This window comes from Heterocephalus glaber, unplaced genomic scaffold, assembly GCF_053883595.1.
Source record: "Heterocephalus glaber isolate CG9 unplaced genomic scaffold, H.glaber_assembly_v1.0 deba00001523, whole genome shotgun sequence".
Classification (NCBI taxonomy): Eukaryota; Metazoa; Chordata; class Mammalia; order Rodentia; family Bathyergidae; genus Heterocephalus; species Heterocephalus glaber.
In genome coordinates, this window is record NW_028258327.1 from 7,818,822 (window position 1) to 7,838,346 (window position 19,525).

Sequence of the window (19,525 nt, forward strand, 5' to 3'; positions counted from 1 at the left end):
TTATTTATAAAATTAGCCTATCTTTGTCTTTTGTTTTAGCAATGCAAAATGTATCCATCAAGATTAGTGATTTCTGCTCTCTTGGCTCACCTCATTTTACTTTTGTTTTTAGGATTGTATGAGTCTATTGATCCCACCCTGCACTTTCTTGGAACTCTCTCTTCCCTTGACTTTCACAGCTCCAATACCTGTCTGGCCTCTCTCCCACCTCTGTTCTTCTCAGTGTATTCCTTTGCCCATCTGCTAAATGTATTATTTTCAGAGTTCTGTCCTTTGTGCTAGCAAACTAATACATTGTCCAAACTCAAAATGTCCTAATCTCTTCTTCTCAATGCCTCCTCACTCCTCTGAGTCTGGTTATTATTTGTAGAGCTTTTCTTAGCACTAAGTTAATCTACAGCACATGCTTTCTCATAGTTGCTTAATGATTTATAAAATGTTCTGGTCCAGTGGATCAGAAAGAATATAGTCAAAGTCACCTCCTTGTGACAGAGTGGCTTCTAGCTATAATGTTAGGATTCAAGGTCTATGTCTCCCAGGTGAGTAGGGTAATGTTAGATCTCTTCTCCAGAAATCAATCCAAAAAGTAAGAAAGAAAAACCAGAAGCTTTACAATAAAATTCACTTACCATTATTAAGCAAATTGTTTATTTTTGAATAATACAAAGATACTTTAATGAAATAGCATAACTTTAATTATGTGAAGTCAGAAATAGTACCAATATCACACCCACTTATTTTCATAGCAACAAGGCCTTACATCTCTTAAGCCATATTTTAAAACATGAAGTATAATATCATTGTAAAAAAATTTCCAGTGTGAATTAAATTTTTATTTTGCTCATTTATTTATGCTCTTTGTATTAGTACCTGAGAAATGTTCCAAGACATTGTTAATTGCCCAGGCAGGGTCCCAGAAGCAAGATAAATCACCTATTACTGGTCTCCTGTCTTCTCTTTTCTTCCCTCCATCCACTCACCTCTCTCCTGTCTCGTGACTTCCTCCCTCTCAGCACTTGGACATCAGGTTTCTGATTTTTAACTGTCTCAATCCTTTAATCTGTATGACATGGCCACAATAATAACAAGATAGTGACTTGACTACATTGATTAGAAACCACCCAACAGGGGATGCTGTTAGTGGCCACACTTCATGATCTCCCTGGTAAACCAGAGAATTGTTACTCAAAGTTTGACCTGATCTCAACTGGAATTATATTAGAAATGCAGAATCCCAGGCCCATCTCAGAACCACTTAGTCAGAATTTGCATTTTAAGCTGGGGATTTAGCTCAGTTGTTGTGCTGCCTGCCTCAAAAGCACAAGGTTCGGAGTTCAATCCCTGGTACCAAAAAAAAAAAAAAAAAAAGAATTTGCATTTTAAAAGATGGACAGGAGAGGCTGGGGAGGGGAGTGGACATAAAAAGAATTAAGATGTTTTGTACAGGTACCAACTCCCCACAGTGAAAGTAATCATTATGTACTAAAAACATGAACTAATATAAATAAAAAAGAGAATTTGCATTTTAAGAAGATCACAGAAATGTTTGAGAAGCACTGATCTAATTGTCCCTCGTTTGATCATTATGGCATATCCCAGGTGAAACACAGGCACTTTAAAATTTGGAAAACTGATTTGATTTTTCCATGCCTAATTGTTCTGGCAAGCTGCAGAAACATGTGACACAGGGAGTAGCAATAACTGCATAAGGAATTTTCTGAAGATATCTTTCTCAAAAGGTGACAGAGTAAGTCACAGGCATTTGAAGTTTTGAAGTCATTTGATTTAGACATAGTTCAGGATGGAGCCACAGACGGTGTAAGGAAAGAATACCATGGACAGTGCTCCAGCGGGCATGTGTGGTGTGAGAGACCAGATAGCTGGCAGAAAGCCCACAGTGTCACTGGTATGAGATGTTCTTTGGGTTGAATCCTGGCTCTGTCATTCCCTGGTTCTAGCAACTAGAGTAGTTAATTGGCCCCTGTGTCTCAGTTTCCTCACTTGTACAACTGGAATGAAAATACTTATCTAATATAGCTTGTTTTGATATAAGAATATTACATTTTATTCTCTACATGTCGGTAGAGAGCCAAGTCTGAGTGCTACATGGGGAGGGCACAGGAGGACCAGGAAGAACCCTTGGTGACCATCCTCCTGGTGCCCTCTTCCCAGCATCTCAGCCTCCCCTACTCTGCTTCCTGTGGGCAAGGCCCTGCAGCTGCCTGGCCCCGCTGCCTGGAAGGTAGTGTGGTGATCACCTAGGCCACTCCAATGGGTTCCACTTTGGAAACCTGCCCCTGGTAGGAACACACTACAGCTTCCTGAGAGGCCATATATGCTCTTTCCCAGGGGTGACTGGTGCCCCTGACTGCTGCTGGTGCTTAGGCACAGCCTGGCTAGGCCCTCCTCCCTATCTCCTTGAGGCTAACAGCTTGCTGATATTTTATCAAGGACGTGACCATGCTGCCTGCTTGTTCTCTAGGGCTGGTACAGTGGGGGAAGTAGAAAGGAAAGGAGAGCTGCTTTCATCCCAATCTCTGTTGCCTCAGGCAAAATTTCCGAAATTCATCCTTCCACCATATGAGTGATGAACCCCCATGTGTTCAGTTCCTCTAAACAATTTAGAACTGCCTGTGTTTGCTAGCTTTTGTGTATACATCATAAACTGTGAAACACAAGCCTGTTCTTCGTAGTTATAAACTGCAAAAAAAGAAGTTGGGGGGCCAAAACCACACAATTGTTTGAGATTTTCTGTACTGAATAAAGAGGATCCACAGAACCTATAGTACAACAGCGAGTATCCTCATAAAGATTTCAAAGGGGGAAAGACTGATGGTGGGTTTATCAGAGGAAAGATTTCTCTACCCAGAGTACATTTTGTTGCTATTTGTCAAGCTGGACACCTCTCCCTGAGTACCCCGCCAAGACCTAGGTAACCATAAAGTCCTAAGAGTGTTTCTATAAACTATGCAAATACTGGCCAGACATCCGACTCCCGGCCTTGATCCAGGCCTCGGCACCAGCCCCGCCCGCGGCGTCCTCAGCCCGCAGAGCCGCGCCCCCCAGGTGAGTCCCGCTAGGGCCCAGCTCCCGGGCCCGCGGGAGGGGCCGGAGCGGAGGCGGGGACCGATTGGGGAGGGGTACCAAGATCTCGGGCCCGCCTGCAGCCTCCTCCTCGAGGCAGAGACGCCTTCCTGCCGCCTCCTCAGCCCCAGCCCCCGCCGAGGCTCACGGCCGTCTCCGGGCGGTGGCCAGCGGACCGGGGAGATGCGGGGCGGGGGCAGGGCGCGGGGTAGGTGACTTTATCCCGCCCGTTTCCCTGCCCCGGGGAGCAATGACATCACGCGGCCTTCTCCAGGCGCCGACACAAAGAGCGGCGAGGAGAGGCCGCTGCTTGGGGAGCCGGCGGCCGCCGCTGCCGCTCAGGACCCTGGGCCCCCGCCGGCCAGGCCCGCCGTCCGTGGCCTGCGCCCTTCCTCTTCCTGCTCCACAGCCGCCCGCCGGGTCACCGCTGCCTGCGCCCCTCACGCTCCGCTGAGCCCGCGCCCGGCCGCGCCGATCCCTTCCCATGCGCGCGGCGCGGGCCCTGGGAGGTGCGCCCGGAGCCAGCCGCGCAGCATGCACTGGGGGGTTGGCTTTGCCTCGTCCAGGCCGTGCGTGTTGGATCTGAGCTGGAACCAGAGCGTCTCCTTCTTCGGCTGGTGGGCCGGGTCCGAGGAGCCCTTCTCCTTTTATGGGGACATCATCGCTTTCCCTTTGCAGGATTACGGTGGGATCATGGCAGGGCTGGGCTCCGATCCCTGGTGGAAGAAAACCCTTTACTTGACCGGGGGAGCTTTGCTGGCCGCAGCTGCGTATCTGCTCCACGAACTCCTGGTCATTAGGTGAGCCGGAGAGAGGGCCCCCGCACGGCGCTGAGAGGGGCACCTGGCCAGGGCAGGGATGGCACAAAAGGGGGTCCGGTGCCAACACTTCGGTCACATTGCCCAAATGCCCAAGCGTTTTCCCTTACTTTTCCTCTAGAGGCCTTCCGCGGTTACCTGGCCTTGAGGGCAGATTAGAGTTGACGAGAGAATTGGAGAATTAACTGGTAGTGGGAGGGAAAAACATTTGTCCTCACAACCCTTCTGTGCTGGAAGCAGAGTGCTCTGGGTCGCTAGTCGTTATTGAGCAAAATAATTTGTTGAGAGATGTCCTTGGGAAGATCCTAAGCGCTATGTATTCGCAACAATAGAATTAGGCTTTGTAGAAATATTGAGTTACACTTTCATGAAATGTTTGATCGTTTATCGGTAACCTCATCACTTAAAAGGTTACTTCTACAGTAGCCCTCCCTAAATGTCAACATCAAGAGGCTGCAACTGCAAAGCTCCAGAAACCTGCGGGTCCCTGTTAAAGATGCACAGCCAAGTATAGTGGTGTGCAGTTTTTGATGCAGCCTTCACCTGGTTATCTGCTTATCTGGTACTGAATGCTAAGCACCGTCTTCAGTTTAAATGCTATTGTTGTGTGAGCTGGTGATCCCAGGGCAGGGCTAGCACATGGGCGTGTTTGACATAACACAGAGTCGCCCAGGGCTGTAAACAGTTGCATCTGCTGTAGCAGAACGTTTACAGGATTGACTTGGAAATTCCAGAAAATGGAGAATCCTGCTGTTGGTACATCCAGTCCCACTTGAGATCTTCTTTGGAGTAGGGTAATACCACAAGGTACCGAAATGGTCTTTAGCTAATTGATACATCAATTCATGGTTGAAATTTCCATGCATTTGAGCCCTGGGTCACTGGAAGATTACTGGAAGCACAGCAGTTTTTAATAGCTCAGGATGTCCCTTCTGAGCAGTATTTTCTGAAGAGGGAGAAATGTGTTCACACCACCTTTCTCCAGAGGAAACATGCTGCACGAGTGATTATAATAAAGACAGTAGCAGGTGACCTTTAAGGGACCCGCAGGGATTCCAGGAAGGCATTGTAACAGCCTGACTGTAACCGAATATTCTTGGGTCTGAGAATGTGGGAAATCATTTAGATCTGGGAAAATGTGTTTGCTTTTATAGTATTCAGTCACAGTTGAGAATTGAGAAGTGTATTTTATACATTTAATTTTCTGACTTAACCTAGTACCTTGATTCTAGTTAAACCAAATAAAACATTTTAAAGTGTAGTGTCTCCCTTGACTATTCAGTATTTGTGGTAGTTTTAGAACTCTATTTCAAGTACAGTTTCAAGCTATCTAAAGAACCAGAACATTTGTGCAGTATTTTAAACATTAATCATTTTTTCCCCCTCAATTATATTCCAGTTCAAAGCCTTTGAGGATCCTGAGCCATGTGGCTTCTCAGCAGTTCTCCACTCTGTGGAGGGAGTGAAGGCTTCCCAGGGCTGAGTCTCATACATGGATTAAATGACCTTGCAGAAATTGAGGGGGGTTAGAATTCACTCAGGAGTAGGCCAAGCTCTTGGAGGTGTGGTCCTGGCTCTCTGCCCACATCTAGCTCCTTCACCATTTAGAGGACCACAAGCCCCAGCATGGATACTTGTTTGGGTTAAGGAATCTTAAATCCTTTATTTGCTCATGTTTATTTCTTAGCAAATGCTTAAGATGAATTGGGAAGCCCTGTTATATTATAAAAGAGGCAGGTTTTTTTTTTTTTTTTTTGGTACCAGGGATCGAACTCAGGACCTTGCGCTTTCGAGGCAGGCAAGAGTTCCCTACTTTTGAGCATTTTCTGGAGACTGCATACAAGTACTTGGTACACGTGATTGCAGTTGCTGCTAGTGACTATCGCTCTGAGGCTTGATCCACACTTTATAGACCAGGAAACTGTGGCCGAGGGAGATTAAGCAGCTTGCCCAAGATCACTCAGTAAGAGTAGTAGGATCCAGATTCAAGCATGAAAATGAATGTGTGTGCACACACAAGTCTATACTTTTTACCAGTACCTCCTGGAAAGTGCCCATTTTGAAATGTTTTGTTAGGGGAAGAGGAAGAGAAATGTGGAGAACTAGGGTGTCACCTGGGGAAGACAGGCTGGTGGCAGTGGCCCCATTTTCTGCCAGCTTCTAGAGGGGTAGAGGAATGGGGAAAAAACAGGAGGGTCGAGGATTGAGGCTTCAGAGGTTACAAGATGGAGAATTCCACATAAGGTGAAATTTAAGTTTCAGTTGTCTATATAGTTTAGGCAAAAAACCAAAACAAAATCTGAAATATTTGGGACAGAAAATACACCTTGAAATGACTTCACTGAATTTACTGGCAGTTGCAAACTCTTCCCTGCCCTTCCTGGACTTTTTGCTGCACAGCTTAACTTGGTCTATAGCTATGACTCTGGATTGGAAAATAAAATTGAGAATTATCAGGCTGTTCAACAGTGAGTAAAACCAAAGCAGATGTTTTGAGTGTTGGAGGAGGCAGGGGCCTTTTCTGGAATATTTTGGGTTTTACCCATGTTTCTTTCCACATAAAACAAACACTGTCCCAATCCTCTACTTTATTTTCCCTGGTGGAGATAGTCTGCCAGCTCTTAAATTGAATTGGCATTTGGAAATTTGTTCTCTGTAAATGGAATGGGCTAAGTAATGACTTCATTACCAGTAGTTCATTTGCACTTTGGTGGTCTGGTTCAGCCTGTCCTAGAAAATTTAGTGAATCAAAGCAGGCCATGGGTCAACCTCTGATCTCCACAGAATAACAGCTCCTCATGTGTACACAGAGGCTGGCATCTGTGAGACCCTTAGCCATGGCAGTAGGCGCTAATGTCTTCCTACAGTAGCCAGTTTATACTCTTCAGGCATTGTTTTACACATCCACTTACAAAGTAATCTGTATACAAAGCAACCCACACCTGATCCTCTGATCCTAAGCTAGAAGAAGATTTCTGATGTGTGGAAGGTAGGCTCTGGAGCCAGATTGTCTGGGTTTAAATTCAGATTCTGTCTTTAACCAAAATGTACCTTGGATGTGAGAGTAAGTTCTTAATTACTCAGTTTTCTCATCCATAAAATAGTGATGATAATAATAATGCCTTTCTCATAGAGTTGATTTAATGTAGTAACAGTTCAAAATGCTCAGTTTGTTTTATAGTAAACATTCAATAAAGGTTAGCCATCACTAGCTGTTATGGGCAAATGGCTTGAGTGGTCTGAGTCAAACTGTCTGTGTTAATAAAAGAGAGGAATCGCCCATTTTGGTGTCTTTGAAGTGCTTAAGAGGTTGGGAACTGGAGTTATTACAGACTTGTTCCCAAATTGGTGTTCTCTGGCAAGTTATTGAACTTCTCTGAGCTTCAGATTCCTTGTCTATTGTAAAGTATAAGCATGGCATGATGCCCTAAATTTAAACAATAACAATACTCTCTAGTGTCATTGTCAGAATTTAATAAGTTAATATGTGTGATGTGTATAGAGTCATTGGTTTATGGTTGTTATACAATTAGCATCCATTCTTATTATGATATAGCCCAAATTAACCGTTAGAGCTAGATTGTTGTGGCCAAGGGAGCAGGGAACTTTGTATTTATTTCTTCTCCTATGAATTCTTAAATTTTTGCTTTTCTAATTTACATGAAAATACCACTTTGTGGTATGAGTTATTTTACTGGACAAAATCAGTTATTTGATTGTCAAGTCTATAGTTTGCTCTCTAGGAACATGGTTGAGGTGGGTTCTTGATTTTATTTTATTTTTTGGTTCTTGATTTTAATATCTGACTTCTCACACATTTCATCTAAATGAAAAACTTTTTTATGAACATTGCTGGAGAAACAGCAAATATTTTTATTTTTTGACTTGACTGGTATTTTCAGAATGATTCACTCTGAGCTCTCTAAGTTGAATGCACCCTTGGGTGGTAAACTTCCTCAAGAGAATTTATTTTACAAAATGGAGGTGCTGAAGTAAGTGAGCATCAGTGGGACGGTGATGGGCTTGTTCATGCTTAGGTAGAAGTAGGTGTAGAATTTTACCGGGATTCATGCCCGAGAACCTAAAGCTCAGGGAGGGCCAAAGAAAAGCGTGAAATTTATCTGAATAAATAAATGGTTAGATAGAGTGAAAAACTGAAATTGCAATAGGTTCCTGAGGAGTAGTATGTAAGTAGGGCAGTGTGGAATGATGACATTTTGTAGCATAAGGGGATTAGGCCATATCTCTTTGGATGAGAATAACTTTTACTACTCTTATTTGATACTTGACTGCTCACTAAATATTTACAGATGTTACCTTATTTAATTCACATGATAGTGAATGATAATCGATATAGAATTGGTACTATCCTCACGCTCCAGGTGAAGGAAGGTGGAGAGGTCTGGAGTGATATGGCTGATAGGAAACTGGGCTTGTACTTATCCCCAGGACTCCAGATTTGGAATCTAACATTTGTTTCACTATATGGTGGCTACTGAAATTGCCTGTGAAAGTTGTCCTCACCCCAAAAAGTAGCCACAGGAGAAGATGGATGTGTGGCTGAGACAGAAAAAAGGAGAAAAACAGGAGCACTAAAATATATGCTGTGTGGCCAAAGTGTATACCCTGTAAAGACTAAGAAAGGGGGAGGGAGGGAGAGTGAGAGAGGAATAGAAGGGAGAGAGGGAGAGGGGGAGAGAGAGATCAAAAGCCATGTTCTACTAGCACAGGTGAAAGGCCAGGCAAGGGCACAGGCAGTCTAGAAGAGGGACCAGTGTGTTCAGAGTTTCACATTCCCTGTGGACTTGGGTCATAGCAGAGTGAATCTCCTCTGGTATTCCTTAACAATAGAGACTGTAATGGCCAAGAACACAGGCATTGACTACCTGGTTTAGTCCAGATTCTACAATTTACTAACAATGTGACTTTAAGCCAGTTAATCTGCACCCTAGTTTTCCCATCTATAAAACATGTATTTTATAAGGTTATTATGAAGATTAAATGAGTTTAATACCATTTAAAAATCTCAGGACTATCTGTGGTACATACGTAGTGAGCACAAAATATCATTTCTACCCATCCACCTTGTGCCTGGCAGCTGGAGAAGAGTTATCTGTCCCAGAGAAGATTCCCCCTGTGCATAGGTAACAGAAGAATGGCTTGTAGTTACTTCTGTGAGCCACTGGGTCATGGTGATAATCAGAGTTTGTATGGCTCTCATACTAAATAGCTCCATCTGCTGTTCCGGGTGAAGTACTGTGATCCTCTGCGATAAACACTGCTGCATGTTCCACTAGGACTACAGTGCTGCAGGGTCCTCTCTAGAACTAAGGGAAATGAACATTTCACATGCAGATTGTTCTTTATTTCTGTTTTGATTTTGACAGGAAGCAGCAAGAGATCGACTCCAAGGATGCTATTATTTTGCATCAGTTTGCAAGACCTAACAATGGTGTCCCCAGTTTGTCACCATTCTGTTTGAAAATGGAAACTTATTTAAGGATGGCTGACTTACCCTATCAGGTACTTATTTGAAAATATGTTTTATTCTCATGACATCCACATCAGTTTGGGAGTATTTTTAATGTCACACAGCAGATGACAGAGAAGGTGAAGTCTGAAAGTTGAATGTCCAGGCCTTAGTGAGACAGAAATACTCCATTCCAATGCCTGTTGATTTTTATATCAATTTTAATGACAGATCAAAAAGTCATGGACTTTTGAGGAATTCAGGGCCATGATATTTTCCTTAACAATGAGTATACTTTGGTTGATGGCTTGGGTAGGCCTCCTTCACAGCTGTGGAAATAGTGAGTGTGCCATTCCCTAATGGCTTTTCCCTTTAGGTTTTCATTATTGACAGCATTATATTTGGTCTCTTATGAATCTGAGGTTAGAGGGTCCAGTAGGCACCAGGTAGATATCTGCATAGATTGGAAGAGCTTTTCTACGTTCTGTTTGAGTGGCTGTTTATTTCAGCATTAAAGAATGAAACAGAGCCAGGCATTGTGTTGCATGCCTATAATCCCCGCACTCAGGAGGTTGAGGCAGGAGGATTGCTGTGAGTTTGAGACCAGCCTGGGCTACATAATGAGTTCAAGGCCAGCCTGAACTACGTAGTGTGATCTTGTCTAGCATTTTAATTCTGAAATTTTTGCTATCTTTTCCATTTTTGTTGATTTTTAGACAACAAACTTTTTAGTGCAATTTGACTACCTTATTTTCCATATACCTCATCCTACAAGATTTATCGTGGTTTTTTTGGTACTGGGGATTGAACTTGTGCTTGCAAGGCAGGGGCAGTGCCACTGAGCTAAATCCCTGGCCCCAAGATTTATCTTTTTATTTGAGTTCTCCCTGGGTAAATATTTTCAGAGTGATCCTTCATGTGGCAAGCCTTTAGTGGCTTTGCATACCTGGAAATATCTTATTACAGTCTATATTTGATAAAGCTATGTTCAAGTTTCTCTTCCTTTAATGCTTTAAAATATTGCTTCCTTGTCTTATTGAAATATTTGATATTAATCTTTTTTGGGGGGTAGTATTAGGGTCTGAACTCAAGGCTTCATGGATACTAGGCAAGTGCTCTGTTACTGAGGAACATTCCCAGCCCTCTTACTATGCTCTTTTAGAATTGGCTCTTAATCTTGATGTTCATAAGTTTCACTTATAATGTGCTTTCATATGGGTCTTTATGTATCTTCTGTAGTCATTTATAAACTTTTAACCCGAGGTCCTTTATATATATATTTTTTTGGTACTGAGGATTGAACTCAGGACCTTGTGCTTGCCAGGAATGCGGCTGCACCACTGAGCTACATCCCCGGCTCCCTTCATATGTTTTTAATTCTGAAGAATTAATGCTCAATTTTCTTAAAGTATTTTCCTTTCTTTTATGTTTGTTTCCCCCTCTTTTTCCTGTACCCTATTTTCTAAATATTAGAACATCTGCTTTTATTTTCTGTGCTGTTGTCCTTTGAACTGTCTCTGCTTCTTCCTGGGAGTGTTCCTCTCTCTGGGCTTTCATTACAGTGCTCTGTTCTGTTTTTGCATCCATCATGCTGTTTGTCTCAGCTGTTGTGTCCTTTATTTCAACTTTTGTCTTTTTCTGGTAGCATTTGTCCTTAGTTGGTATCACTGATCTTTTCCTTTATCCCTTGGGGGATACTTATTATGTTAATTAAATTTTTGTTCTGTCCTAGTAATTCTGCTTCCTTTCATACATGGTCAGTACATTACCTTTCTCTTGCAGATATCTAGTTACTTTGGTTTGAGGGCTGTTCTTCCCAGAGATGCCAGCCTCCCTGACTGGGAATTTGTACTGGGCAAGGGCTAAAGCTCAGTTATGGGCTATGTGTCTGTGAGGAGTTTAAGAAAGCAAGGAGGGGAGCTCTGGGGACTCCTAAACACTGTGGTCCTTTCATTTTGTCATCACTCCTCCAAATGACTCCTGTTGGTCTGAGATTCACCCTTTGTCTTCTTCTTTTTTTTTTTTGGTACCAGGGATCGAACTCCGGTCCTTGCGCTTTCCCTTCGTCTTCTATAAAGTGACAGCTTTGGGATAAGGTAGTATCCTTAGGTTGTAACCACCAGCTGGTAGGCTGTTCCCTAAGGATATTCCCCCTCCAACTCCTACTTCCTCTTGGCCGTGCTTTGTGAGGTGGTACAGAAGTGGGATGTGGCTGGTAGTGACCCTCCTAAAGCACTGCTGGGACAAGATGATTGACGCATTTGAGCTTGGTAAGTGTTGTGATGGAAGTCCTTTGGAAACATGGTAGAATCTGGACTTTGGGTAGAGGGCTTGGGGAGGGTGTGGCATGTTTGGGAACCGAAAGAAGGGTCTTCATGAGCAGGAACTGGAATTCAAGGGGTGAATCTAAAGAGAGAAGCAGGGAGAAGTGTGTATAGACTTGCTAGGCTAGCAGTGGAAGAGAAAATAGCCATAAAAACAGACAAGGCTTGAATCATCTAAATGCATTGGATCAGATTTAGCTTGGTGTTGGCAGGCAGTACTGGAAGATACATGTGACTGAGGGACTTAAATTGAAGAAACAGATTGCTACCCAGCAGCTCCTTGTCCATTCTGTCGTCACTGTTGCCTAAATCGCATAGCCATGAGAGCGCTGGGCAGTTAGGGTCCAAATCGTGAATTTTGTTCACTGCCACCACTGGCTGCTTTCAAGATCTTTTGCCCTCTTCCACTGTGATAAAGCAGTCCTGCTGTTTGCAGTGGCTTCAGCAGCTTCTGGGCTGTTCTGCCTTTTCTTTCCTTCAAGTCACCAAGCATGGACTGCTGCAGTTCTGTCTTTTCCTGAAGCCACACTACCTTTGCTCATGGCTTTTGGTGAGTGTATGTGGAGCCACACACCTTGCTTTGAGGTATGAAGCTATTACAGAGCTCTTTGAGAAGAGTGCCCTTACCCCTTCCAAAATTATTATTTTTCTATTAAGTATATCTTTAAAAAATGAATCATACAGGAATGTTTTCTTCTGTGAGGTCTTTATGGAAAGTAAGTGGAGAGTGTGTTCACAGGGTGGCATTCTAGGAGGAAGTAAATTGGTTCTGTGATGTAGAAGGAGATGCTCTGTGCCTGCTCATGGCACCTTGAGCACTGTGTTGATGCCCAGGGTGCCCTTTTATGTTGATGTTGTGGTGCCTCAGTGGTGCCTAGAAGTACCAGGCAGCCATTGCTTGGTATAGAAGTGTTTTGTCCTGGGCTCCAGGAGCTCCATGTGCTACCCCAACAAACCTATGACTTTATATTTGAAGCTTTCATGTTTTTTAACCTACATAGGATGGCAGTGAGTATTTGATAACCATCAATAGGAAATCACAAGAGCTTTTTTTCATAAAGCCCAATGTAATGGAGCTATAATTTTTTTTGTATTTTTTATTTTTTTTGGTACTGAGGATTGAACTTGGAACTTTGTGCTTGTGAGGCAGGAGCTGGCACCACTGAGCAAAATCCTTAGCCCTTTGGAGCTATTATTATTTTAAATCAAGATATATTGGTAATTCAACTTAATCTTTTTTTTTTGTATTAAATTCTTTTATTGGTACATTGTAGGTATACAACACAATTACATTTCTCATTAGGAATTGTACCTTTACATAATGCATCTTGGTTCTTATTTTTTCCCCATTCCTAGCCCTCCCTTCACGCCCTCCACCCTTCCCTATTTACAAAGACTTTATTTCCATTTTTTTCATTTCTCATCATTTTTTCCTTTCCCTTCTTTCCTTTCCCCTGCTGCTCCCACTACCCCTACCCCTTTGGACTGTTTCTTCCTATTTTACATTATCGATTATTCATTCTAATTATTGGTACATTTTAGGTATACAATATAATGACATTCATCATTGGAAATTTGCACCTTTACATAGTCTCTCTTGGTTCTTATTTTTCACCCTTGCCCAGCCCTCCCTTCAACCCCTCCATTCCTCCGTATTTACAAAGATTTTGTTCCTATTTTTCCATTTTCTCATATTCATCCCATTCCCTTCTATCCTTTCCCCTAGCCCTCCCACTTCCTTCCCCTTTGCCCCTTTTCTTCCTATTTCACATGACCTATTATACATTTAGTCCTTATTTACACTTTCAGTTTCTCACACCAGAGAAACTATTCGGTATTTACACATGTGTGTCCTATTTATTTCACTTAAGAGTATTGCCTCAATGTGCATCCACTTAGCTATAAATGTCTCTAATTTCTCATTTTTTATGGCTGAGTAGTACTCCATTTTATAAAAAAAACCACATTTTCTTTATCCAGTCTCCAGTTGATGGGCATTTGGGCTGTTTCCAAGTTTTAGCTATTACAAACTGTGCTGCTATGAACATGGGCGTACATATATCACTGTGGTATGACTCTTTTAATTCTTTGGGGAAGATCCCAGCAGTGGAATAGTGGGGTCAAATGGGATCTCCAGTCCTAGTTCTTTGAGGTATCTCCATACTGACTTCCACAGTGGTTGCACCAGTCTACACTCCCACCAGCAGTGGAGCAGGGTTCCTCTTTCCCAAGAGCCCCTCCAGCATTTGTTATTGGTTGATTTCATGATAGCAGCCATTCTTTCTGGAGTGAGGTGGAATCTCAGCGTTGTTTTCATTTGCATCTTTTGAATGACCAGTGATGTTGAACATTTTTTCATGTATTTATTTGCTATTTCTACTTCTTTGTGTGAGAAATGTCTGTTCATTTCAAATGCCCATTTTTGGATTGGGTCTTTAAATTTTGGAGGTGTGATCTTTTTAAGCTCTTTATAGATTTGAGATAGTAGACCTTTGTCTGAGGAAGAGCAGGTGAAGATTTTTTCCCACATTGTGGATTGTCTCTTCACACTGCTGGTGGTTTCTCTTGCTGTGCAGAAGCTTTTTAATAAGAAGAGATCCCATTTGTTGATTGTTTGTGCTAGTTCACGGGCAACTGAGGTTTTGTTCATAAAATCTTTTCCTACACCGATGTCTTCAAGGGTTCTACCTAACTTCTGTTCCAACTGGTTCAGAGTTTCTATTTTAATATTTAGATCGTTAATCCATTTTGATTTTAGTTTAGTGCATGGTGAGAGATATAGGTCTAGTTTTAATCTTTGGCATGTTGAAGCCCAGTTTTTCCAGCACCATTTATTAAAGAGGCTATCTTTCCTCCAGTGAGGGTGTTTGGCTCCTTTGTTGAAGATGAGGTGGCTGAGTGTGTCTGGTGTTGTTTCTGCATCTTCTAATCTGTTCCACTGGTCCTCAAGTCTGTTTCTTTACCAGTACCATGTTGTTTTTATCACAGTAGCTTTGTAGTATAGTTGCAGGTTGGGGATTGTGATACCCCCTGCCATGTCTCTGTTACCTAGAATTGCTTTTGCTATTCTGGGTCTCTTCTTTTTCCAAATGAATTTTTGGATTTTTTTCTCAGTTCTATGAAGTATGCTGCTGGGATCTCAATTGGAATTGCATTAAATCTATATAGCAGTTTTGGAAGTATGGCCATTTTCACTATATTAATCCTTCCTACCCAGGAATAGGGGATGTCTGTCCATTTTCTGATATCATCTTCAATCTCTCTAAAAATCTTTTATTTTATAATAATCATAGATTCACATGAAATTGCAAAAAAATGTAAAGGGATATTGATTAATTAAAAAAAATAGTCAGGCATGGTGGCCTACATCTGTAATCCTAGCACTTAGGAAGCTGAGACAGGAGGATTGCTATGAGTTCAAGGCTAGCCTGGTCTACATATTGAGTTCAAGACCAGCCTGAATTACATAATGAGACACTGTCTCAAAAAACCAAACCAAACCAAACCAAAACAAAAGAACAGAGGGCTCTAGACATAGCTCAGTGGCTAGAAGGCTTATCTAGCAAGATCTGGGTTCAACTTCAAGCACACACACAAAAAAAACTTTCTTGTTTTTTCTGATGACATAAAGTTTAGCATATGGTCCTAGTCTAAATTTCAAACAATACAGAAAAGTTTAAGTGATAAGTGAAAATCACCTGATATCTTACTAGCTAGAGATTAGTGTAACTAATATTTTTGACCACCTTCCATACATTTCTCTTGATGTACATAAAAACATGTACATCTTTGGATATGATCATTGGATATAAGCATATATTTCACAAAATAATTATCATATAAGAGAGAGAAGAAAGAAAATCTTATTTGGAACTTTTTATTTTTTGGTATTGGAGACTGAGCCAAGGGCATTTGCACTGAGCTACCAGGTCATTCATTTTTATTTTTCATTTATTTACTCATTTCATTTTGAAAAAGGATCTTGCTAAGTTGCTGAGTTGCCCAGGCTGGGCTCGAACTTGTCCTCCTGCTTCAGCCTCCTAGAGTGGGATCAAGGCCACCACACTTAGCTATTAGCCTTGATTTTTGTTGTTCTATTTATTTGCTGGTCTTTCCCCCCTGCTCCCCCCCCATCTTTTTGGTTTAAATTTTACAGACAAGTTAAAAGAATAGTACAGTGAGTTCCCCAGGCTTTTAATCTGTATTCACTGATACTATGTTGTCTCCTTGCTTTATTTCTCTTATATATACTTACAAACATTTTAAAATAAACCATTTGAAAGTACATTGAAGAAATCATGATATTTCACTCTACAATGCTTTAGCATGCATCTCCCCAAAATAAGGACATTTGTTCTACAAAACTACAATACATAGGGATACATGGATTTATTTATCTACATGTTATAATCTGCAAAAGGTGCTCCAGTTACTTCACATTTACCCAGTGGGAGATATTTGGTGATAGTTTAATGTAATGGATAGCAGTTTAGCTAAAAAGCTAGGACACAACATAAACAAGTCAGAACCATAAGACTCTGAAATCTCTTTTAGGGTTTCAAGTTCTCCATCTCAAAATGGTGATGATGATGGTGATGTTAATACATCAGAGGAAGGCATTCTGTCAAATACATCATGTTCATTTTCTCATTTAATCCTAACAGCTGTTATCATTCCTCCCATTCTATAGATGAGGAAACTGAGGACCATGGAGGACTAAGAGAGACCCAGGGAGGTCCAAGGTCATACAATGAATCAATGATGGGACCAGATTTTAAAATCCAAAGCATATGGTTTTCACTGATGTGCTAACAATGTCATGTATACAGCTGCTTCATGCTCACCTGGGACAGACTATCAGGCAAAAACATCAGCTTGGAAAACATTACTTTCACGAAGTACCCTCAGTAGACTAGTCAGACTCCAATTGCTTAAATAACAACTGAGCAGGAATTCTTTAATATGTTTAACAAAGTTAAGTATTGCTTAATATTTTTATTTTAAAAGTAATATAACCACATTCAGAAAAACAAGTGGGAAAGAAAAGATCACCTGCATCTCATGCACAGTATTGCCAATTACTTTAGACATTATTGTCCAAACTCTTTTTTCCAGTGTTTTAAAAATCATCTAGTTTTTAACTCAGATATAATTACAGTGGCTTCTAAAATGTTGTTTTCTGCTTTTTCAGCTAACAAACAAAGTAACATTTCTGGTCAAAAAAATATACCAAAGCTTTCATTTCCACATGAGAGTTGATTACTCATCTTTATTCCTATTCTTTGATTTTAGAAAGTGGTCAAGATAAGCTTGTACCAAGTATTCAGGGGAGAAAGTGGCCTAAAGGCACATGTGTAAAGAGTTATTCTGCAAGGAGAGGAGTATACACTGTATAGAGGAAGGCTGAAGGGAGGGAAGAAAATTGTTGTACCCTGAGGTAGTAGATCGCTAATGAGGTGAAAATTGAACTGAAAATTAGGATAGATAGGACTTTAGGGGGCAGGGATTCCTATAAAATATGGAGTGTGCAGATTGATGTGCCTATGTATGAGCAGTTGGAATCCAGGAAACCAGAGGGACTGATAACTAATGAGCCTGGTAGTTGGGCAGCAGCTAGATGCTGGGGGTCTAGATCGCTGTGTGAGAGGGGTTAGAATAGATCTGTTAATGCCATTGCTTAATTTTAAGCAGCAGAGTTCTTATGTTTCAGTACCTTACAAAGAGTTCCTTCTGATGGTATTGTGGAGAATAGATTGCATCTGAGAATGAGTGGAGTCTACAAGAGGATGTATTAGGAAGATACTGATGGTATCAACAGAAATCTGCAACTGAGACTATGTTATATGGTAAACTGATACCTTTGGTCTATAAATTATATGAATCTCAAATGTACTAGTAACTTTTCCAGTAACTAGTAACTTTTTCTCCTCATTAGCATCAGGGACAAGGTTCAGGGCTGCCATGTATGGATGGTTGTACACATAGCTTACTACACAGCAGTGCCTGGCCAAAGGCTGGGATTGAAACCACCCAATTCCACACTGTTCCAACCTGTGAACCTTGGCATGCACTGCAGCTACCCAGAAGAGATCCTGTTTTCTTTTCTTCTTTTGGTACTGGGGATCAAACTCTGGACCTTGCGGTTGCGAGGCAGACAGCAACACCACTGAGCTAAATCCCCAGCCCTGATCCTGTTTGCTAAATTGCACAAAGGCAATGTGGCTAACAGTAGTCCAAGTAAGTGATTACCTTTTTTCAGGATAGGTCTTTTAATCAATGAGACAAAGTATCAAGTGGCAGAGACCAGTCTAAGTTCCCATTAGTGTCTACCAAAAATGGTGGTAATCAACATATAGCTAGTATCTGCTCTGCTTCTCAGCCTTCCAAAAAGGTGATATTAACTACTAGTTTGAAAAGCCCAGGACCCTCAAGCATAGCTTAAGCTCACTCCTGTGGGCACAAAGACTGCCCTGACCTTGAGGGACATGATATCCTGTCATAACCTTGTTATGTCACTTGAGGGCAATTCATCGGCCGGGCATATTTAGTATCTACCATACACACTATGCAAGAAGCATAATTCCTAGACAAAGAGAAGCTTAGAATTTTTGCAGTTTTCTGTTTTTATCCTCCATGGTTAAGGTATATTATTTTGCTTTTATGAAAGGCACTCACAAATCTTTTTTTTTCTTTTTAAGTTTCACATTTTATTAAAGTTAAGAAAAAACAGGCTCTGCAGAGTGAGTTTGGGCCAAGTAAAAATAGGAAAAATGGAGAAAAAAATAATAGGGTGGGCTACCCTGAAGAGACACGATAGCCACACACAAATCTTGTTGTGATTTGAGCAAGAACAACTTGAACAATAGTCACCTTGGCGAATCCTCATGTTTGATACAATGAATAGCAATTGTTTCCATCTGTGTGCACATTTTGGAATTTCAGTCCTTAAAGAGGGATTTGGTCATTGGTCTTCTAGAAAGGGTCTTCACTGAGTTTTCTGTTCTAATGCACTGTTACAAAGAGATGTCTTTTTGTCTGGTTCTTGATCCAAATGGTTCCTTAATTTTAATTTTGTTTCCTTGGGAAGTGGGGAAGGTAAATGAGTACATTTAGGCAAATGACAGCCTGTGGGCCAAATCAGGCCTGTGAGTGAAGAAGAGCTTCTGTATTTAAATAGTTGGAAATATAGTAAAAAGACAATTTTGGATTACATGAAATTCAAATTTCTGTGTTGTAAGTAAACTTTTATCGGAACCCAGCATGCTCATTCATGTGTGTATTGTCCATGCTGCTCTCTCTTGCTTTGGCTGCAGAATTAAGTTGCTATAGAGACTGTGTGGCCTGCCTGAAACATTTCCTCCCTGAATCTTTATAGAAAAACTTTGCTGATGTCTACTCTAGAGAAATAGTTTAAACATATAAAAGTTTGCTATATTTAAAATTTATTAATGCTATGTTCTTTTTTTAAAAAAACCCCACAACTTATTGAGATATACTTGACATACAACAAATTGCACATATTTTAAGTGTAGTAGCTTGATAAATTTTAACATAGGTAAATATTCATGAAGTAATTACCGTAATCAAGATAATGAATGTAGTCATTGTCTTCGAATTTCTTTGTGCTTCTTTGAAATTCTTCTTACTCTTGTCCCATCTTGTCCCACACTGTGCGCAATGACCACTAAATGACTTTTTGTCACTATAGATGAGATTACATTTTTTACAGTTTTCTAAAAATGGAAACTCATGATGTGTACATGCCTATGCTATTTTTTGTTTGTTTGGTACCAGAGACCGAACTCGGGTCCTTGTGCTTGCAAGGCAGG

General features: G+C 41.3%; 1 protein-coding gene across 6 annotated transcripts in view; it reads left to right on the top strand.

Moving 5' to 3' along the window:
• The first annotated feature begins 2,869 nt into the window (after positions 1 to 2,869).
• Faxc (failed axon connections homolog, metaxin like GST domain containing) overlaps positions 2,870 to 19,525 on the top strand; it is an 81,711-nt gene continuing 65,055 nt past the window's right edge. For 3 of the 6 annotated variants that reach the window (XR_015441533.1, XM_087187953.1, XM_087187954.1), the window contains exons 1-2: positions 3,302 to 3,884; positions 9,290 to 9,425. Coding sequence is in view for 5 of the 6 variants with exons in the window: in XM_087187953.1 (XP_087044079.1) it covers positions 3,619 to 3,884; positions 9,290 to 9,425 (402 nt within the window). In the remaining variant the exon portion in view is untranslated. The other 3 variants (XM_004862493.4, XM_021242677.2, XM_004862492.3) reach the window with 3 other exon arrangements.